This window comes from Cheilinus undulatus, linkage group 15 (assembly GCF_018320785.1).
Source record: "Cheilinus undulatus linkage group 15, ASM1832078v1, whole genome shotgun sequence".
NCBI classification, from domain to species: domain Eukaryota; kingdom Metazoa; phylum Chordata; class Actinopteri; order Labriformes; family Labridae; genus Cheilinus; species Cheilinus undulatus.
In genome coordinates, this window is record NC_054879.1 from 39,546,765 (window position 1) to 39,568,459 (window position 21,695).

The 21,695-nt window shown below is 40.3% G+C and overlaps 1 protein-coding gene across 1 annotated transcript; it reads right to left on the bottom strand.

Moving 5' to 3' along the window:
* Positions 1-5,719: 5,719 nt before the first annotated feature.
* On the bottom strand, positions 5,720-20,438 carry LOC121522751 (immunoglobulin superfamily member 3-like). The gene is made up of 10 exons (XM_041807389.1): positions 20,233-20,438; positions 19,710-19,787; positions 17,494-17,865; positions 16,976-17,392; positions 16,457-16,855; positions 16,029-16,370; positions 10,273-10,635; positions 9,798-10,190; positions 6,997-7,392; positions 5,720-6,906 (listed from the first exon to the last, which is right to left on the bottom strand). Exons 2-10 carry the CDS (start codon positions 19,777-19,779, stop codon positions 6,695-6,697), a joined length of 2,964 nt encoding a protein of 987 aa, XP_041663323.1. The 5' UTR covers positions 19,780-19,787; positions 20,233-20,438; the 3' UTR covers positions 5,720-6,694.
* Between the last annotated feature and the right edge of the window lie 1,257 nt (positions 20,439-21,695).

A 21,695-nucleotide genomic window follows, 5' to 3' on the forward strand; every position in this document is an offset into this window, starting at 1 on the left:
TTGCATTCAGATTTACCTTTTACTGAGATGGACCATATACTCTGTTGGTTTTATCCCTATTTTATTATTATTAGCGCTCTTTTTATAGTAAATGTGACATCACTGATAGTATGCAGTTGTGTGTGCCAGAAATCCCTGTATACTACTGGATAGGCCAGCAGTTTTAAACATGTGCAGGAGCACACTAGTTGCATTTGACCGCACCACAATGCATTTCAGCTCACCAGCAAGATAATGCTGCGAAATTGAACTAACTATTCTGAAGCATGTTTTAAATGCAGTTAAATAACATTCAGATAACTATGTTGCTTTATTGAAGATTGGACAACACAAGACAAGAAAAAATAGACTTTAATGCCCCTTTAATGGATGTCAAAATCTATTTACATATAGATGATGCATAAATAAAGGGTGATAAAGTCTGTTGAAACAACACACTAACTATTGAATTATTATGAACTGCAGCATCTGCATAAACATAATTTTAGCAGAGATTTGTGATTTGTCAAGCAATATCAAGGTCATTCAGGTGTACTGAATATATGTAAACATATGTAATTTTTTTAAGAAAAGAGGCAGCAAGCCAAGTGCTAAAAACTGAGGCCTACAATAAACCCGAAGCAGAGCAGCCAGCAGTGAGTACAGAATAACATTGATTAAGTCATTGCAGTTTAAAGAGGAGCTGGGGTGGAGGAGGTTTGCAAAAAGCAGCTTACAGAGGGAGCAACAAAGAGTAGCAGGCTAGGGCAGTTTAAAAAAGGCAGCATGAGTGTGATAAGCCAATCTCATGCTTGGACATCAGCTGATGAGGGTTTGCGTGAGATCAACTGATCCCAATCATGTGGCAGCACTTGACTCTGTGGCCTGAACCAACACTATGTGATCAGTTTTTTTTTTTAAATATCTGCCTACGTTTGGACAAGGTACAACGGCACAGCTTGTAGTGGGATATCACTTTCATACACCTGCTCTACAAGCAGCATGAAGTATTAAACAGCATCAGGGATTTAGTAATACCTGGATAAAAGTAAATCAATCAATACAAAGTAAAGACTTTTAAAATTGATGGATCCTTTTTTGTAAGATGTTAAGTGTTCTTTTTTTTTAAATTAAAAAAGGTTTAATGTGTCAGTATACAGCCTAAATAATTAAAAGTCTGGCTAATATTTACAGACATTTAAGAAAAAGAAAATAATTAGTCTAATAAGAAAATTGAAAAAAAAAACATATTTATATAGATTTATGTCATTGTTAGTTTTTTATAATAAAAAATGATAAAAATTTATTGTGGGCTGCACAGTGATGCAGGGTATAGCGCTGGTACCTCAAAGCAAGAAGGTTCCTGGTTTACTTCCCAGTCAGGGTCCTTTCTGTGTGCAGTTTGCATGCTCTCTCCATGCATGTGTGGGTTCTCTCCTGGTACTCCGGCTTCCTCCCACCACCAAAAAATATGCTCATTAGGTTGATTGATCACTATAAATTGGCCGTAGGTGTGAATGTGAGCGTGCATGATTGTCTTTCTATATATCAGCCCTGCAATTGACTGGCAACCGCCTCTCACCCAATGACAGCTGGGATAGGCTACAGCCCTCCTGCGACCCTAACGGGATAAGCAGTATAGAAAATGGATGGATGGAATTTATTATGGAGCCCCTGAGACACGCAGCAATGTGCAAAACTTACCAAAAATAATACTGCACATAACATTTTTTCCTTTTAATGTTTGGTCATGAGAAAGAGATAATGGTATGATTGAAATAATGGAATTATAACGATAAAATTCAAATGTTGATCAAACCAATTTAAGCCTAAGTTTACTGCATTTATATGGAGTAATGTCCTGCACTTTTTCATATCACAATATACAGTACTGTGCAGAAACCTTTGGGCATATTTGGGCCAAAAACTGAGGCTGAAGTAAGGCGTGTAATGCCAAATAAACCAGCCTGGAGCGGTAGGGAAGATTGACACAACCCTGCAAAAGCTTCACATCTTCTTGCATATTAGCAGGGGCATGGGAAAATAAACCCCCTTAGGGCACATTAAGGGGTGGATGTGGTGAGTTAGCAGGGCCTAGGGTACTGTCTGGGTGGGTAGGAGGGTTGCTACGAGGTCCTGGTCATGCAGTGGATGTCCCAAGGGCCTGAAAACCATCGGCAGTCTCCGGGCGTATTACCAGGGGCGGAAAAGGCATGACATTAGAAATGCCATCGAGCTTGACCTTGGTTGCTGAGGGATACATGTGTGGAGTTTGACTCTGGCTGTCCAGCCCTGCATTGTGGCACATGATTGGGCCCTATGATGAATCCTTAACACCCTACATCCTCAATACTTATGACCGTATATTGTACCATGTTATATCTCCAGTTATAAGCATCATCACATTATTACTTGTTCTTTTAATCATTCAGAATTTCTGCTTTGAGGATCTCAAATTAACACTTTTTCCTGGACTTCTGACTTTGTGTATATACTATCTTCTTTCTATGGATTTATTTTTTTTGTTTTTATTTAAAGTGAAACCACTGAAAAAAGGGATTTTAATGTTAGTCAGCTGTCTTCAGGCACTGCATGTCCAAGATGTTATCGAACAATGGCAGCATGATTTCCATAAATGCAGTCAGTCGATGGCACATGCAGACGAGCATCAAGCTGGAGCCAAATCAGATCTGGACGGAGATCACAGCAGTAGAGATAACGGGCTCAAAGCATCCAGCAGGTCAAACTGGGTGCTAAAATGCCTCCAACAGCCATGGGTTCTTGATATTCAGGAAGCAGAGGATTATGGATGAAGTCTCATAAATCCTACTTCAAGCTTAATGCACTGTATCCAGTGTCAAAACAAGAGCTGATGATATGCCGTTTAATACGCTGATGTTCACACTCTATAAAAGCACAATGCATGATGAGGGGGCTCCAGCATGGCTGCTGTCGTGCACGGTGCTTTCTTTTCCCCGTTACATTTAGCCTTGCTGCACTGATTTGACACAAGCATTGATTTGCCTCCCAAATTCAATGTTTCTTTGTTTGCTCTGACAGGCATTGCCATGGAAACACAAGGGAGTGGAATTACAGTAAAGTTAAGAGGGAGCCGGTCCACCAGACTGTGAAGGGCTGGGATAATTCAAGACAAAAGACAGTGCTACATCATCTCCCCGAGGCTGAGAAAACTCCAGTCTGCTTTAAAGTTCCTCCGTGTAATATTAGTCTCCGACATCTCTCTGAAAAACAGTAATAGTTTTATCCTAACTTGTACAAAATAGGTATGCACTTATCAGACGCCAGCCTCTCGTCGTACAGGAGAGCATCTTGTCTCTGGGTACATTTCCTCAAAAATGACAGCAAGAAATGGATTCTATTCTTGTCTCTCACACAGATGGGGTGTTAAACATTGATAGGGCTGATCCAGGGAGAAAGTGAGAGTGGGAGAGAGAGCGAGAGGCACCATACTCTTCCTTCCTCTTTAGGTTTGATTTGATTGCTCTCCAGCATCCAATTTGGTTGAGTATGAACATCTGTTAAAGCAGCAACTGCATTATGACAGAGATTCAAAACGCCACATAATTCTGGTGCTGACATAAAATGTGGAAGTAAAGTGCTGTACAGATGAGGTTACCTTCAGCAGGGGGCTTTAGCAGCATCATTTAGTTCATATCTGGATCAGTTAAAACATCTATTCCTTCACTTCTCCTTTGTCTACAAAGGTGGAGAGGTTTTTACACATTGATCACCATCTATGGACCAACAAATTTAGAATATAAAACAATTTAATCTCAGTTAATTGTTCAGTTTCAAAGCTTGTATTACAGAGCAGTGCACAAGATGGAAATTAAGATAATTAGCATATTTAGGTGAACACAAAGCAGCATGCTAGCACTGTGTTGCCTTAATGTGTCAATCAGCGGTCTTAAACTGCACAAACAGGTCATAACTTTAATGGAGGTGCAATACAATAGATAACAAATGTAGAATTATATGCATTGAAATACACTATATGGACAAAAGTATTTGGCCACACCTGCTAATTATTGCATTAGGTTGCTGTAAACATGTGAAAACACTGAGATCTACTGACTGAGTTTTGGATTTAGACCATTAGAATGTTTTTCACCTCTTTCCTAGCTGGGTTTAAGGTCGGCGGGGCAAATATGTGGACTTGTGATGTCACTGGCCCATAGTGGGGAATGACCCCGCCCCTCTAACCCCACAATATAAAATCCCAGAGCAGTTCATCTCAGCACAGTCTGTTGTTAGCTGATGTCACTGCCTTTATTTGAAGTTAAAAGTCATTTAAATGCTGTTTTTTGTTCATTGTGAGGTAAATTTTTCAAATCTATCAGTGGTCTATGGATCATTTAAAGCATCATAACAGAGATTTGAGCCAGAAAATGGGCTTTGTCTCTTCTCTGGCACAGAGTTAGGCAGCTGCGCTCTGATCATAAGTCAATGTAAGGTCAAAGGGCAGAGCTCTTCTCCATTCAGATAGTAGCATTTTTTAAATTTGAGAGGATTGTCTTTCTTGTGAGTGGGCGTGGCTTCATCTCATCCAACGGACACACCCACACCATCGTAGTGCAGATTTTACTGCCTCATTTTTCATGATTCTGAAACTTGATTTTATAAACTTGGAGATGTTTTATTGGACTGAAATTTGACCTGGAGGTTCACAACACAGTGACCTGTCATACAACAAACCTATGTGCAAATTGATTTTCACTTTACAGCATCTTTAAGGACATTTTTTAACATTTTAATTGAATATGCAACATGGTCTTACATATCTTCTTTAATGACACAAGTTTATCCCTTGCTTACACCCGTTTCTTCAGGTACAACTTCACCACTGAGTGCAGCCACACTGAATCCTTTGAAGAAGCACAGAACCGCGCTGCTAAGCTCTGCCCACTTCCTCTGCTTATTTCTTGTTTCAAATTGAAGTCAATGCAACACAAACTGCACTCCATAAAGTGTATTTTTTTAGAACTACAAACCACTGTTATTTCCCTGGATACGTTTTGCATAAAAGGAAGAAAAGCTACAGTTAAAAGTGGCCTACTGGTTAGCAATATGAGTAACTCACAAAGCATTCTGGGATTGGTTTCAGTGGAAGAAGTACACATTGGAGGTAGCAGAGCCTAGCAGTGTGTCTCTACATGTCCCCGGTGTTACTGTTCTCCACCTGATGGTGGATTTCACATGCTGTGCGTTATATGCACTTAAGGTTATTCTGTTAGTCTGAGTATCAGAACTATTGTGTTTCAGTCATAGGAAGGAGACAGCTGGTCCAGGATTACCTCTGAGTTAGTAAATAATTTTTCCACTGTCGCATCAGATATAAACCTCATTTATAAACACTCTTAGAAACACACACACACACTGTTCTGCAAAACCACATGCAAATTAAACACAGTCATCAGGAAGATAATAGATGACCTTTTGAAAACAGATAAGTAATGGCAAAGTAAAGATGAGCTTCTTTTAAGCCAGGATACAAAATCTTTCATATAATCTTTCAATCATTCATATGAAAAAATGTTTTAAAAAGTATATCCATGGAGGTCAGTTTGGATATATCTGATCTGCTGCCTTCCCAACATCACAGGACAATGAATGCAAAAGGCAGACAAGTCAAGAACAGACCAGTTTATTTACAGAGCAACATTCAAGTATAGAGCATATCAAAGTGCTTAGACAATTGAAAACAGCATTAAACAAGCCATTAAAATACAAAATACTGTAAAATATAAGCCCTATAACCACTGAATTACCATATTCAAATTGTTGAATGTAATGCCCCCCCTGCTTATGCCTGTGTCTTCTTCAAGAATCATTTTTTGCCACACAACAGCTCAGCAGAATTCCTTCATATCCGATCAGTGTGGGTATTTAAGCATAAAAATACCCTAACAAGAAATAATTACTCTGTTCACATCATTCAAACACAACTTTGTAAACTATAACACAGTAATCAGCAAAAACATTGTAAATCCCCTGCTAAAGAAGTACCAGTACAGAGTATTTGTGCTTCCTTGATTGAATGCAACCTCTAACAGTACTGTGACTGTCTATTCAAATGTTTGTCACATTAAAACTGTCAGCAGATTTGCAGACCACACAGTGCTCTAGCAGAGCCCATTGAGCACTTCCTGTTTGATACATCTGTGTCCCTTGCAGTTTTCAAATCTCGCACACATTTCGTGCTTAGCTGCTCCCTGAGACGTGCAACGCTTTGACTTCTCCCCATCAAAGACAAGCTGCCTTGTATGTTGCTACATAAAAAAGTAATCTGTCAGTCAGAGCGTTGCTTTGCAGGTGCACAGTAAAGCCTCAAAGCCGATCTGCTGCCTAGTCTGACTGTCCGTCGCTGGCAGTGAGAAGCTGGCCGTTATGCTCAGCAGTTCAGCAGTAAAATAAAAAGTGCTGGTTTAATTTTAAGGATTAGATTAATTTTATTTATTCATAAAGGCTAAATTATTCCCTAGCTGCACAGAGAGTTAAAATATTCAAACTTTTTGTAGGGAACATTATCAACCAACTAATTTAAACAAGACTGATTGGACTTTGAATGAAAATGAATAAAAATATTTACAGTGGAACTAGTCCAATTATAAAACATCCTCTCCTATATTACAGAGCACATAAAAAAATAGGCCAATGACTGCATTCTCTAATTATCTCCTCTCCTCCTCTGACTTCAGAAAGTTGAATCATCTGTGCTGGGTTTGGGGTTCAGAGGATGCTCTGCCCACAGAGACTGTCCTGACTTCTTTCCTCCGGAGGAGTTGCTGCTGCATATCTTCAGCACCAGCAGAAATATGACCACCAGTGTGCAGATGATGAAAGCCACAGGGATCCCTATCCAGGTCCCTAAATTGCATTCGGGTTTACAGGTTTCTTTAACATCTCCTGCAAAGAAGAAGACTCATTATTTGTGTCCTAAAATAATCGTAAAAGATGTTTAAAAACTGACATTTGCAGAGACAGTAGTGTTCTTACCTTCTGCATAGACATAAACAGTCAAAACTCCAGATGTTTCCACTGCGGACTTCCTCCACCCGTGAGACGGCGACAGCAGCCACTCTTCTACCTCACAGACATACAGGCCGCTGTATTCAGTGCCTGGTCTCGACACTGTGAGGCTGAACTGGTCGGGTGAAAAGTGGCCAAATCTCAGTTGATCCCCTTTCTTAAACCAGTCTTGTAGGGTGGAGTTCCGGTAGGCTGTGAATATGGGGCGCTGTTTTGATTCTGTCTCATTCTGCCAAAAATACCATGTCACCTGGAACTGAGATTCATTGCTGGCTCGGCTGGTGATGTGGCAATGGATGGTAAAATTCTGAGAACTGGTAACATTCAGCTCCATGTCTTCCTGTAGGATGGACAGCTTTTTTTCTGTGAAAAAGCACACAGTAATCTTTAATTCAAGAGGACAACCAATCAATGGGACCTTAAATTAAATTCCTAAGTACACAGACAGACAAGGGAGAAGTGTAAAAAAGGAGGCAAGAGGGAGATTAGGAGGCCTTGCAAAGGGCTGAATCATACACAGTAAAAGCAGAACAAGAGCAACTGATGTACATGTTGTACAAAGCGTATGACCCCACCAAAAGTGGTCATTTTGTTGTTAGTGGTCAAGTTAGCTGTGACAGCATAAAAATGTCCCACCAAGCATGCACATCATATGATGCTACATATGGTGCTTTATCCATATGTGGTAGCAACTCAGCTTGGCTCACATCTACTCAGTTTGCAAACAGGGCTCTTTGTTTTCCATTACTGACTTTACTTTGATAGAACCTCAACCTAGGTAGGGCTGCCATAGTACACTTCGTGCTATGGCAGCCCTACCTCAAACGAGGTAGGGCTGCCATAGCACGAAGTGTGCTAAACTGGTGTGTTATCCAACACAACATCCATGGAGGACATTAAGGGAGATGACGCAGCTGGTTTTGCCTGTGGCTATTTGTTTCAGTATGGAGACAAATTTTGTTCCAGGGATGGTTGCAACCCTGCAACCCCCCCCTCAACTCACTACCTTAACAAGGTTGGGGGGGCTGCATGGCCCTGTGAACCTAGGAGCTGTGTTGGGACATAAGCTCCTAGTAGGGTCTCCAAGGCGGAGGGCCCAGACAAAGAGTGATTCATACACCCACCACGAACTGGCAAATCAGGAATTCAGATACCTTGCCCAGACTCTGGGTACTACGGCACCCCTCTGAAACCACACCTGGGGAGAAGGGGCTTGCAGGCATGTGTCTGGTGACTGGTCTTCTCTCCCCTGCCCCTAATTTATGATTCTGGTGCAGCTAGGGAGATGGAGTTTTCCTGTTTGGGGAGCTCAGAATTACGTCTCTGCTTTTTGCAGATGATGTGGTTCTGTTGGCTTCCTTAGCTGGGGATCTAGCTAGCAGGCATAGGTATGGTTTGCAGCTGAGTGCAAAGCAGTTGGGATGGGAGTCAGAACTTCCAAGTCTCAGGCCATGGATATCTGCCTGAAAATGGTAGATTGCTCCCTTCACGTGTGGATTAAGTCTCAGTCTCAGGTGAGGGAGTTCAAGTATCTTGGGGGTCTCTTTCACAAGTGAGGGTAAAAGGGAGTGTGAGATTGACAGACGGATTGGTGCAGCAAGAGCAGTTCTGCAACCGCTATGCCGAACTGTTGTGATAAAGAGGGAGCTGACCCATGATCAGGAACTCTGGGTATTGACCAAAAGAATGAGATAGCAGATACAAGCGGCTGAAACGAGTTTTCTCCGGGGTGGTAGTCAGCAGTGTCTTGCCATCACATTGACAGCCTCTGTTTTCTGCTCCATCTTCATCTGCAAAATGACTTTCCAATAAAAGTCAAATCAAGAAAACAGCATTGATATTGATCTGCTGCTCCAGTCACGGAAACGTAACTTATGGCTTTAATCAAATGAGAAAGCTGGCTATCTTATTCAGTCAACTTTAAGCAAGCTTCTGAATCGTTCACCCTCCAGTGAGTGAAAGTCAAAGATAACAAAAAACAACCATGAAGAGGGAATTTCTGATTGATCATGATAAATAGTGTCTCATGGACTGACTTTGCCGCGGCCCTCTGAAATTTCGTCGAAGGCACATCAATCCCAGAGCTAATAATAAAGCATAATCCTGCCCAGCAACAGCAGAGACAGAAAATTCTGATAGGAGGAAAAGCAGTTTTCCTTCATTTAACCCTTTACATGCCAACACAGACAGCAAAGGCTTGTTTTATTTTGTTCCCTCAGATATTGTTTTTAGGTGTTGATTGTAAAAACATGAAATTTTAAATTAAATTTGAACTGATGACTTCAAATACTATTTTTCAAATTACTTCGAGGGCCCATAGGGCTCTGATGGTTTCGCCACTGCATTTTAGTATCAGCTTAGCCCACATGGAACCTCACCAGAGGTGATACAACAAAAATGACCAGGTACCAGGTATGATCCCTAAGAGGCAGTCAAAAAACTGTTTGAGTTGGAAGAGTTGAGTCAATACCAAATAGTGAAAAAGCACCATTATATGATCTACCAACAAATCCTATTTTTAGTTTTGAGAAAAAATTGCAACACGCGTTTGCATTGAGACACTCAGGAGTGACTTCCTGAAGTTGCGCATTAGCCTAGCTTAGCATACAGACAGGAAATATGAAGCCTTGCTCTGTCAAAATCTATCCAATCTTCTACATATTCAGCTGGGTTATGTGCTGGAACTTTTCTCAACTGTGCTGTGTGTTTTTCTTGAAATTTGAAACCAACAACATTTTCAGTGTGCAGATAGAGATACAACAACATACCTGGCTCTGTAACTGTTAAATTCGTTACTTCGGACACCGATGAGAGACGATACCAATCCCCCTTAGGATCTTGTTGCCATTCTGCCACCTCACACGAGTAAATGCCGTTGTCTGAAATCCAAGCTTGGCGAATATTTAACTCAAAACATGGGCCCTTTGTACGCTTCATGCTGATCCTCTGTCTCTGGCTCAGGTCTACCTCAGGTCCAAACGTTACTTTGGCATCCTGGTCTGAGCTCAATAAGATCTTCTTTTCTGCATTTTGTTCAAGATACCAAGTGACGGCATAGCGAGACAATACAGAGGGCTCAGAGGTGATGAAGCATTTTATTTCTACGTCAGTGTCGATGGTAGTCTTCAAGCGCCGAGTTGATGTCAGAACCAGGTTGCTCACTAGAAGAGGGATGGTGGAGATAAAATTAATCATATTTTGCTTAAACACCAGCCAAAATTACGGCACAAATCTCAGCAGTACCTGGGTCTTCCACCTGTACTGCCAGCTGATTTGACACAGCTAGCGTCTCGTGCGTGTTGTGCGACACAATGCACTGGTATCGTCCAGCCTCCATGTTGCTCGCACCCCTGATAAGAAGACGGTGAATGAACTCGTTCTCTCTCCTCTCTATATTCAGCTGGTAGCGGTGCTGGTTTGCAGACCAGCTGATGCCACCATTTGAGTACACTGTCAGGATGTTTTCAATGTGTGAGTCATCACGCAGACGGCTCCATGTCACTGTGATCGGTACGTGCACGCCTTTGACTTGGCAAATCAAGTCCACGTTTTCCCCTATAGTCACTGTATTGTCACGACTTACAAGCTTCACTTTCACAAAGGAGGCTGAAACACAAAAAGGAGAAGTTGGTTACGACAGAAAAAGATGATGAAAAAAAGATGTGAATAACCACACTTCACAAGAACTCCCATGCTCTTAAATTAGTTTCCCTCACATGGGTGTGAATACATTTTAGATATCATTTCCTTCTTTAGACAACAAAAGCTGGAGTTCCAGTCATCAAAAATCTTCTTCAGTTGCACAAGAAATGATGTATCTGTGAGTCAATATACTTCCACTGAACAAAGCAAGTAAATAAATTGAATCTTAAAATTCAAAGCTGTTGTGAGGAGTTTTTATCTGTTAACAAAGCAGTAAATTGATACTGATGTCTAAAGAACTACGAAAACAAATGAGACCATCAGGAAGAAGACTGATCATTTCAGTTATCCAAGGATGCTGCTATAGGATAGGTGAAGCAGGCTTGCCCATAGATTTAGCTGGGCCCATAAAAACCCAGAGAACGAGCCCTCCCAAGCTGTGTTTTACTGATGATATCAGTGCACATGTGTTGGACCAGTAGCCTTGGTGTTAGTGATCAGGCTAACAGTTACTTTATTTTGGAGCTGAAAAGTGTGTCCAGCTATTATTGGGTTCTAATGTTTAAATTAATTGTTCAGGACACTTTTTAACCCATTTCTATCACTGTTTTCAACCATCAACATTCTTTGCATTTTTTTAAAGATTTATTTTTGGGCATTTTATGCTTTTACTGGCAGTGGACAGTACTGGAAACAGGGATGGGAGAGCTGGAGACAGACATGCAAGAAAGTGCCAAAGGCCAGATTTGAACCCGGGTCAACCACGTAGACAGAGCGCGCCTTAAAGGTTACATATTATGCAAAATACACTTCTTCAGGCTTCTCTATCAAAAATATGTGCCCCTGGCCTATTCACAATCCCCCCCAAGAAACAGAAAAATCCCCCCTCTTTCTCCACCTTACAGAGAATGTGTGCTAAAACAAGCTGCTCTCAGATTTTCCCCTCAGGATGTCATGTGGGGAGTTAGCACCGCCCCCAGGTTCGGTTGGCCCTCTCTGCTTGGGAGAAAGTTTCGCCCTCCTCTCCTGATCAGGAGAACTACATCCATTAAGCAACATCCATTTCCTGTTTTTAGACACGCATAAATCCAATACTGGAGTGTTTTTTCAGCAACAAACTTCACAGGCATGTTTTGAGGACCTCTGAGACCAATATAAACTTGTATCAATGGGGTAAAATATGTGACTTTCAAACCACTAGACCACCTAGACGACATTTGTTGCATTTTAACCCATCCATTGCCTCATCTGACCAATTTTTTCCATTTTTCATCTTTTTTTCTGACCATTTTGGCTCCTTTTTTGCCTTTCCTAACCCATTCTGCAGTTTTCATCCTATTTTTGCCTCTTTTTACTCATTCTTGTCTTTCCTTTTGAAAAGTATTCTCTGGTATCCTGATGTTTTTGCAGACCATGTCTCAGCTATGAAATCTGACATTACTTTCCAGATGGGTTAGTCAATGTGCCCATCCCCATCGCTAACAGTACAAAAAAGGAAACTGTTTGAAAAATGGGTTTGCGTTTTGAAAAAGGCTATGTTGGATCATTAGCATTGATGCTGGTGTCCTCGCTAATAGCAACTTCATTTTGGAGCTGAAAAGTGTGCCAAGCTATTATTCGGTTCTGCTGTTCAAATGACTTAATTTATTTGCCTTTTAACCAATTTTTTATCCACTTTTTAACCGCTTTTCACCTTATATCTTAACCCCTTTTGCAGGTTTTTTTATTTCTGCTTTTTTTTTTTTTTTTACAATTTTCTCATTCCTTAACAACCATTTTTGCCACTCTGTAACCCCTTTCACCATTTTTCTGCCATTTCTTTCCACTTTTAACCCATTTTGCCACTTTTGAAATTATTTTGTTATTTTCCTCATAAAGTTAATTAATTTCCTTTGACTTTATTCTCTGGCATCCTGGTGCTTGTGCAGACTCAGATATGAAGTCTGACAATCATTTTCAAATGGTTTCGTCAATGTGCCCATCCACAATGGTAATATTGGCAAAAATAAAGAAAGGGAAATTCTGTTTTCAGAAAAGGGGTTAAGCTACATCACACTACAGCATAAATGAATAAAATCCATGTTTATGTTGCTTTCATAAGAGTGGTTATTATTCAGGTTAAATGTAAAATATGGTTATCACAGATTAACTTCACAATGGGCCATGATCTTCCTGACCTCCATGGGACCCTGTTTGGCTGGTCCCAAGAAGGCTCACACCTTTATCACTCCATATGGGCAGCCTTTCAAAGAGATTAATAGCACCCAGAATTTATATTCCACAGCAATTATAAATTCATATGATACATTTGGCTGCTAAAAGACAGCGTGATAAGATTTTTCTCCAAAAACAAACTTATGGGACAGAGATAGAAACTCTACTTTGCCCACAGGTTGTGCAAAAATGAACAAAAACTAAGAATTCCTCACAGGACTTTTAAAACATTAAGTTGTCATAATGTTATCATTACATTCAAATAAAAGCACTCCAGAGTTTTTGTGCTGCTGTTAACAAAGTTTAAGCCTCAAACTGTGGAAGTGAACCCTGCAATATTCATAACCCCCCAATGCACAAAAGCATTCAATAGAGCAAAAAAGATCCTGAAGAATCTAGTTTTCTAAAAGCTGTACTTGTAATCAAAAACCATTCTTGTCTTGGGAGATGCTTGTGCAAACATCAGGACAACCGGCTTCAAAGGAAGATTGTGACCTTAGGTGGCACATGAGGCAGAGTAAAAGGTTCGTCCTCTCTGGAGAATTAAAGCACTCTCTACGTTTCTCCCAATTACAGTTTGATATTTGTTGTATAAAAATGAAAAGGGATTCACGGCTAGTCCAAACAAGTAAAAACTTTCCAGTTGCATCTGTCCAACGTGCCTGGATTTTCCTTCAACAGACAGTGGGCCAAGAATGAAAGTGGCATTTGGCATACCACTTGGGAGCAGCTACATGCATCAGAAGTCAGCTACATGCCTGTGCAGAGCATTAATGAGCCTTAGCTTGGATACTAATGAGAGAAGCAACAGCAGATTCTTGTGGAACGATCTGAAACTAAGGTTGTGAACGCTGCCAGTGCACACAGGCTCTCAGCCTTCATTGTTCCTAAAGGGCCCCTGTTGTGCTTGTTCTTGCTGCTCCAGTGCCAATGTGCTGGTCTGACCAGCATATGTTTGCAGCTAAAGCTAACATAGCTAAGTTAGCTAAGATTAACACCACTATATAAGCCACTGTAGCTAAGTAAGCTTTAGCAAATGTAACTAAAGCTAACTGCGCTATATAGATAACATAGGTACATAGAGACTGATCTGCATAGCTTGCATAGCTGCTTTATGAGCTTAGCAATGTTAGCAATGTTAGCTATGTAGCTCTGTTATTTAACGCTAAGTTAGCTTAAGCAACCTTAGCTTTAGCACATGCAGCTAAAGCTAACTTAGCTATGTAGATAGCGTAGATACATAGCTATTTTGTGATTTTAGCTTTAGCTATGTTAGCTACAATGCTCTATTATCTACATATAGCTTACACAGCTAAAAGGGCTATGTTGCATTAGAATATTTTCATGATCAGATGTTTTTTTCCAGTAAGCAGACTGTTTACTCTGCTTTATTAAACATTTCGTATCCTGAACGTGACTTAATGTTTATCCTAACCTTAAATGGAAGTTTAACACGGTTTTATTTTGAAAGTTTTAGCATGTATTTCCTCTCTAAGATATATGGCGTCTCAGACAAACAGTCTGTGAGAGTAGCCATCAGAGATGAACAGACTGCAGCCAGATGGTCTTGCCAAAATCATTCTGATAATCCTGTAGCTGCTTTAAACCTGGCAGAAGGGGTGTAGCTATGGATTTTAGGGCCCCAGAAAAAATATTACACAGGCCCTTAACTGGCTAGCCAAGCAACAAATGTTTTTTTTACAAATAAATATATACATTTTAACGTATTTTTGAAGCATAATTTCCTTATTTATGAGCAGTATTTTTACCATGATTAAATTTAATTTACTTGCATTATTTCGCAGCACTGAACTACCCAACTTGGACATTTTTAGCCCATTAAAGCCTGAAAATAAAAATTATTGCCAGAAAATTCTAATTTTTTGGAACTGAAATGTTTATTTTACTTTCTACTGAAATCCAAATTTCCTTAAAATTTAACATATATATTTTTTGTATCTCATTTGATACATTAGGTTTTTTGGGTAACTGATAATCCACCTAAGGGCATTTTTATCATTTATCAGATTGTATTCAGAAGGTTTATTTTTAGTAATTTATGATCATATGGATTAGACAGGTATCATAAAAGTAGGTATCAAACATGATACAACAGGCTTTAAGGGGTTAAGGGAGGATATGAGGCCCCCCAGTATTTACTCAATTTGATACAAATTTCAGTCGATTGACCCATTCATTTTGTAGCTCTTGATTCAATAATGACACTAATTACTAAGAAAAAATAGATAAAGGAGGAAATAAGTTAGCCATTAGCTTCCTGCTACATCCAATGCAGTAGCAATTTTGGCCCAGCTTCTTCCCTTGTCAATTTGACTGTACATGTTGCATAAAAACTTGTATAAAACTTGTAATAAATTTTTTGTCCTCCATTCCTGATGTCTATTGAACTTTGCTTTACGTTCACTATCATTGCCATGGCTGTGTTTGTTGTGCTTCCTCTTTAAGTAAGCTTGCTTCCTGATTGGGCATGGTTTCGTTCCCACACAACCCTGCCTGCTCAGCTGTCCTTGGTGTTCCCTCACACATTAGGATTTCTGTTCATAAATACTGTTTAATATTTACAACCTAAAGTTGAGCTCCGAGCCACTCCGACCACTCTGACCACGCCAAGGGAAAATCCATCAAGATAATGTTTAGAATCATTTGATCATCAGGCCTTTGCTGACTCTGGTTAGGAGGGAATCAGGCCAAAAATTGGCACAATTATCTTGTAGTATCTGCCAGACATAGCAAACATCACTGTCGCTGTCAATCCTTCAAAGAGACTGTGAATTAAGATGCTTCAAAAACCCACCGCAGGGGTTACATGTTAAAGAAAACAATTTAAAATAATCAGCCTTTTTCCCAATGGTCTTATTTGCTTTGATCGTTATAAACAGGCATCAGTAACAGCATCAATGTTTTTCTTAACCAGATAAAAATTCCTCTCAGTGGCTTAAACTCTTTGATGGATTCATGAACAGATGGGAGACAGAAATTGGCAGACTGGCCAACATCTGCATCTCATCCTTTTGTTTCAGGTTTTTTAAACGTGATAAGAGGAACCTGTTGTGTCGGTAGGCATGTTACATCATTCATTTTGAATTATTTGTAATTCCCACAGAGATGGAGACGTATCTTACCAGCAGGAACCACTGTCACAGTGGCAGTCTGTGAGCGGCTGTTGGTCATGCGGTTGTTTTCCCACTCGGACACGGCGCACTGATACACACCTTCTGATTCAGGTGTGACATCATCCAGCTCCAGAGTGAAGGTGTCTGCTGCTGGACGTGTCGCCTTTATTTTCCGGCTTTTTAACTCCTCTACCACCACACCCTCCTGGTTCAGGCTGATAACAGTGGTCGACCCTTGTTGCCAGGTGATGGAGAGCTGACCTTTGTAGCCATGCACCTTACAGGTGAGCGTCAGCCTGTCCCCTTCGCTAACATTCGTGTCGCCTTGCATGTCAAGTGAGAGCCCGCTTTCTATGATGAGACAAGGGAACAGACAGATGGCATAAGCATATTTATAGAAACACAGCTTTATTTTGGCGGTTCCCTTGTTGACTGACCTGTGGCTGAGATGTTTATTCTCTGGGGGGTGGAGTCCTGCGCAGCTCCCTGTATAAAATCACTGTCTTGTCCTCTTTTCTGAGGCCATGCTCTACAGATATACTCTCCCTGGTCCTCTATTCTGACAGGCTGTAATCTGAGATAGAAATCTCTGTCACTGATCCTGGCCACCTTTAGCTCTTCCTCTCGCACATTGTACTCATGCCCCACAGTGAGAATGCCTGTAGGCCCAATACGGGCCAGCTCATCATCTCCTCTGAACCAGGCCACTGAGAAGAACCTTTCCTCTAAGCTCTGTGCATTCACGCTGCAGGATATCGACAGCTTCTGGCCGACCTGCAGAGCTGTAGACTGCGAGGAGATTCTCACCAACAGAGATGATACGTCTGGCACCACCTCTGAAAATAAGCACAGTGAGACAAAAACACTTCCTGTGAAGAAGCCACAGAAGAAGAGCAAAAAAATGATTATGTCAAGCTATGAGTTTGAAACTGCTAATAACCACTGCTGCCGCTGACCTCTGGCTTTGACCTGCAGGACAGTTCCTTCCGTGTCCTTCTGTGCGATGGCGTACCAAGAGCGGTCAGGATCTTGGATCCACTCCTGAGCGCGGCAGAAGACCCTGCCTTGGTCTGACAGCTCAAGCTGAGCGATGTTTAGCCTGTATGTGGACTCTCCAATCTTATCTAATCTTATGAGTCCAGCTCGGTAACGCCCTTCAAAGCCCGGGCCGGGGCTCAGTGTGAAATACCTGTCCAGAGAGATGATGGGCCGAGGATTTTCCTCACCATCTTTATGGAGAAACCAAGCGAAAGACAGGTGGGTGTGCTGGACGGTGTTGCTGGAGGCTTGGCATGTGGAGGTGAAAGCTTCGCCCTCATTATAGCTCAGTGAGGTGGAGGCAGGTGATGAAACACTCAGGGAGTTGTCAATCACTAAGGAGCCATGCCATAAATAGAAAAAGAGACATGAAAGTCAAACATCTTTGCAGTTATATTAAAAAGGATGTCTTACATAAAAAACAGAGACTGATTACCTTTCACTGATGTTGTAGCGCTGTAGGTTCCATCATAAACAAATGCGTTTTCCACAGTACTGCACTCATATTCCCCTTCATCACTTTTCTCCAGTTGGTGTATTTCAAACAGGACTGAGTTTGGAGATGTATGCGTCAGAGCGATTTCCGATCTCTCAGCACGGCGCTTATACTTAGCATAGGCAAAGTTTGGGTCACGGGTGCTGATAACATTCTCCTCCCTTTGACTTCCAGGCTTCTGAACGAGGTATTCAAAGACCTTTTTTGCTTGGGCATCAGTGAAGCCACTCACACTGCAGGAGATGGAGAGTGGAGCGCCCACAACACGGTACAGAGGCCCAATCTGCACTTCAGTTAGTACTTTGGCGTATCCTGAGAGAGGCAGATTAAAGTCAAATTAATACCTCAACTTTATGTGTCAGTTTTGATTAATGATGATTCAACACTACGGGGGAAAACTTTGTTTCAGTATTTCAAGGTAATTAAAGTAAACCTTCAGGTTGAATGGCAACAATGTGAGGAAGTACACTTTTTTATAGTGTATGATTTAAATTCTACCACGAGGATGCTTCTATTGCCTGTGAATATGAAAAAAAGTCTATAAAAGTGAAACTACTGATTTAATTTCACAAGAAAAGAAGCAATTATGTTGCTTTTTACTTTCATGAAAAGTGATATGCCATTAATGTTAACCAACCAGTTAAATAGTAAAAAAGATAATTACAGAAGAAAACAATCAATGTTCAATCACAGAGTTTAATCACAGAAATGATTAGTAAAAATGGATTTCTTTCACTTATTAAATAAAATGATCAAATCTCCAGATTAGGGCTGCACAATTTTTGCCAAAATAATAACCATAATTATTTCAATCAATATTGAGATCATGATTAATTATATTTTCAGCTTTAAAAACCATATATCCTGCTACTAACCTCTTTCCAGGGCTAGACTGAGATAAAAATTCTGCTTTGGCATTTTGAACCCTAACATTTGGTCAACTATGACACAGCAGCGGCCTTAAATGAAGTAGCCACTCCGCTGTTGGGCTACACAACATTTGTACTCAAAAGAAGACTAAATTATAAAGAACAAGACCAATTAATCCTCATCTCAGAATGTTTTTTGTCATAAAGTTCTTACATAATATTTTAGTTAACTATTGTATATGTGAAGAGAAGAAGAGATGGTGGAATCAGGTTAATGTAAAATAATTTTAACAGAAACATACACACTCACCGGCCACTTTATTAGGGACACCTGTTCAATTTCTTGTTAACAGAAATAGCTAATCAGCCAGTCACAAGGTGCCTATATACACAAGGTGTATATAGGCACATAGATGCGGTCAAGACGACTTGCCAAAGTTCATTAGAATGGTGAAGAAAAGGGATTAAAGTAACTTTGAATGTGACATGCTTGTTGGTGCCACGTGACACACTGCTGCAAAAAATCAACATAGATTTGAATTGTTTTACTAATAAACCCCTAAAAAAGGCCTATACATGCTTTTCTTACCAAAAGACCTTTGAATAAACTACTTAATAACTGTTTAATCATGGTTTTAGTCAATATTTGCAGATCTAATTTTGGCAGCCTCAGAGCAGACAAAGCCTCAAGCCCCCCTAAGATCTTTGCCCCCCCACCCCCTCCTTAGGGGGTCCAATATCCAAGGTTGGGAACCAATGCAACAGAGCACCTTTGGGATGTGGGGAAAGGGGGGTTTTGCATCATGGCTTTTGTATGGATTTTGTATTCATCAAAAGAAATATTTCAAACAGAACACCATGTGGAGTTTTTATGGCTGGAGGACATATCTAAAGTGCAAATAAATGCCAACAGTTGTGGGTTTTTTATTATCGTGGGAAGGTCAAAATCTTGATTGTGATTAAAATTCAATTAATTATGTAGCTCTACTGCAGATAGGGTTTTGATCTTTAAGACAAATTCAGGCCAACGCCTCATTTTAGGCCATTTATTTCTATTTGATGTAGACAGAGACTTAAAGCGAACTAAATCTGCATTTTTAAAAAATCTTAAAATCATTCTGCAACATCATAGGTGCTGGCTCTACATCCGTTGATTTAAAAATCACATTTTAACAGGAATATAGTCTGTATCAACTAAATGACTACCTGCTATTTGATTTCATTTTTACTCAGCTTGATCATTCACCTGAATCCACTCAATCTGCAGTAATTCAATGTGCCACTCACCACAGTGCAGACATAGTCCAAGATAGAAGAACAAATTGGCTCTCCATAGGGACTGCAGGGAGCTCCTCATCCTGAAACCTGCTTCAGAAATTACAGTGTTCACACAAGAGCAGACTGACCAAGCAAGCTTTCAGACAGCCTTTATATCTGCCAGACAGACTACAGAAAAAACACAGTGGTCTATGCTTCCTGTAGGTTCACTAAGAGGAAGTCTGAAATATTTCCTGCATGACAGACACACAATTGCGTCTAGGGCTTCTACATTATCATTGTCATTAGCACGGCTTTAAAATGTCAGAGTTTTTAAAAGGGGGTTAAATTGTAAAATATTGGCAGGAAAAATAGTCCCACATATCTCTGATAACACTTTGGTTTGTTACAAGCCACAAAGAGGCGTCAGAAAAAAAATAATCTTAACTGAGAAGACTTGTATGGATGACAGCATCAAATGAGATCGGTTACATAATCATTTCGTTGTTTAAATTCACACAGTGGCATTTGTAGTGACTCTTCTTGGGCTTACCTGCGCGGAGTGACACGGTGTGATTCGTCCTGCTGCGGTCAGGTAATGCGTCCTATCTGTGTTTTCATCATCAGCCCGCCAGCTCTCCTCCATTCAACTTTTCCAACCATTTTCTAAAAAATAGAATCCTCTCACAGTTAAGTGCCTGACGTATGCTTTAAATTGAAATGATGAAAATATACCTCCAGTCTTATCACAAAGTACCGAATTTTTTAAATGAGGAGCCAGGCGATGAAATGCGTTGCTAGGAAACAGCTTGGGCCCAAGTTTGACCCATTTCGGCTCAATCTGAAACAGGATTCAAGTTTGTGCTCGTTTGGATCGCAGGCAGGTGCTGGAGACGAGTGGGGCAACAGCGCCACTCGGTGGAGGAAATTAAACCATACACTTACACCCCAAACAGAGATAACCAACGGCTTAATAAGCATCGTGGTTCATGTAAGGAAAAAGGTGGGTCATATTTTAGGTTTCTTTGCTCTTTAAAAATCCCCCCTCCCATCTTATTGTGTTGTTTATATAAGATGGGACAAGATAAGACTATTTGTCCCTGAGGGGGAACTGACGTTACAGCACCGAACAGAAGCATGCTAAGAGGTGGGAAAAGAAAGTGTGAACTTTTAAATTAAACGCTAGGAGTAAAACAGGAAGGAGAGCCGTCACGTAGAGCAAGTATCAAAATACATTTAAGTACCTGTGATATAAAAGGAATTCCTGTTTGATATCATAGACCCTAAATTTTATCAGGAAGAAGCATGTTGATCTACCTTAAATTTTCATGTAGCACAAAAAAGTGTGCATATAGATAAATATTTTGTATCTAAATGAATATTAATGGGTAAGTAAATACTCATAATACTTTATATTTGTTTTTTTCCTACACTTAATGGATTTTATTTATTTATTATGGTTCCAGGAAATATATATGCCCCTCCAAAGTATTGGTACAGTTCCTTTAATTCTTTTATATTTTTGCTGTTGACTGAAAACATTTAGGTTTTGACACAAAAGTTAAAGCGGTTTCTCTCTTCTTCTTCCTAATGATTACTCTGGCTGGACAATGTCTGTGCAGTGGCTCTGATTGATTTTCCATCTTTTAGGAGATCCCAACATTAGTATATGCAAAATGTTGTACAGATTGTTGCAAGGTGTGTCCAAGATCATTTTGCCTAAAATTTCTGTTTTTCTTGACTCAGTAGTGTAGCTTTGTTGCTGTTTGTTTGTTATGTGTCAGTTTTTATCCTCTGTAAAGCACATTGAGTTTACATTTGTATGAAATGTGCTATATAAACAAAATTGAATTGAACTGAATTGAATCTTCACTCAGCTTCACAATCGCTTGTTTTTCACCCATAGACAGCTCTCTGGTTATCATGTTGGTTGCACCTCTAACTACAACATCTTGTTCCAAATCTGAAACTGAGTGTAGACATTCATCGCAATATAGCCTACTGTTTTAATAATCA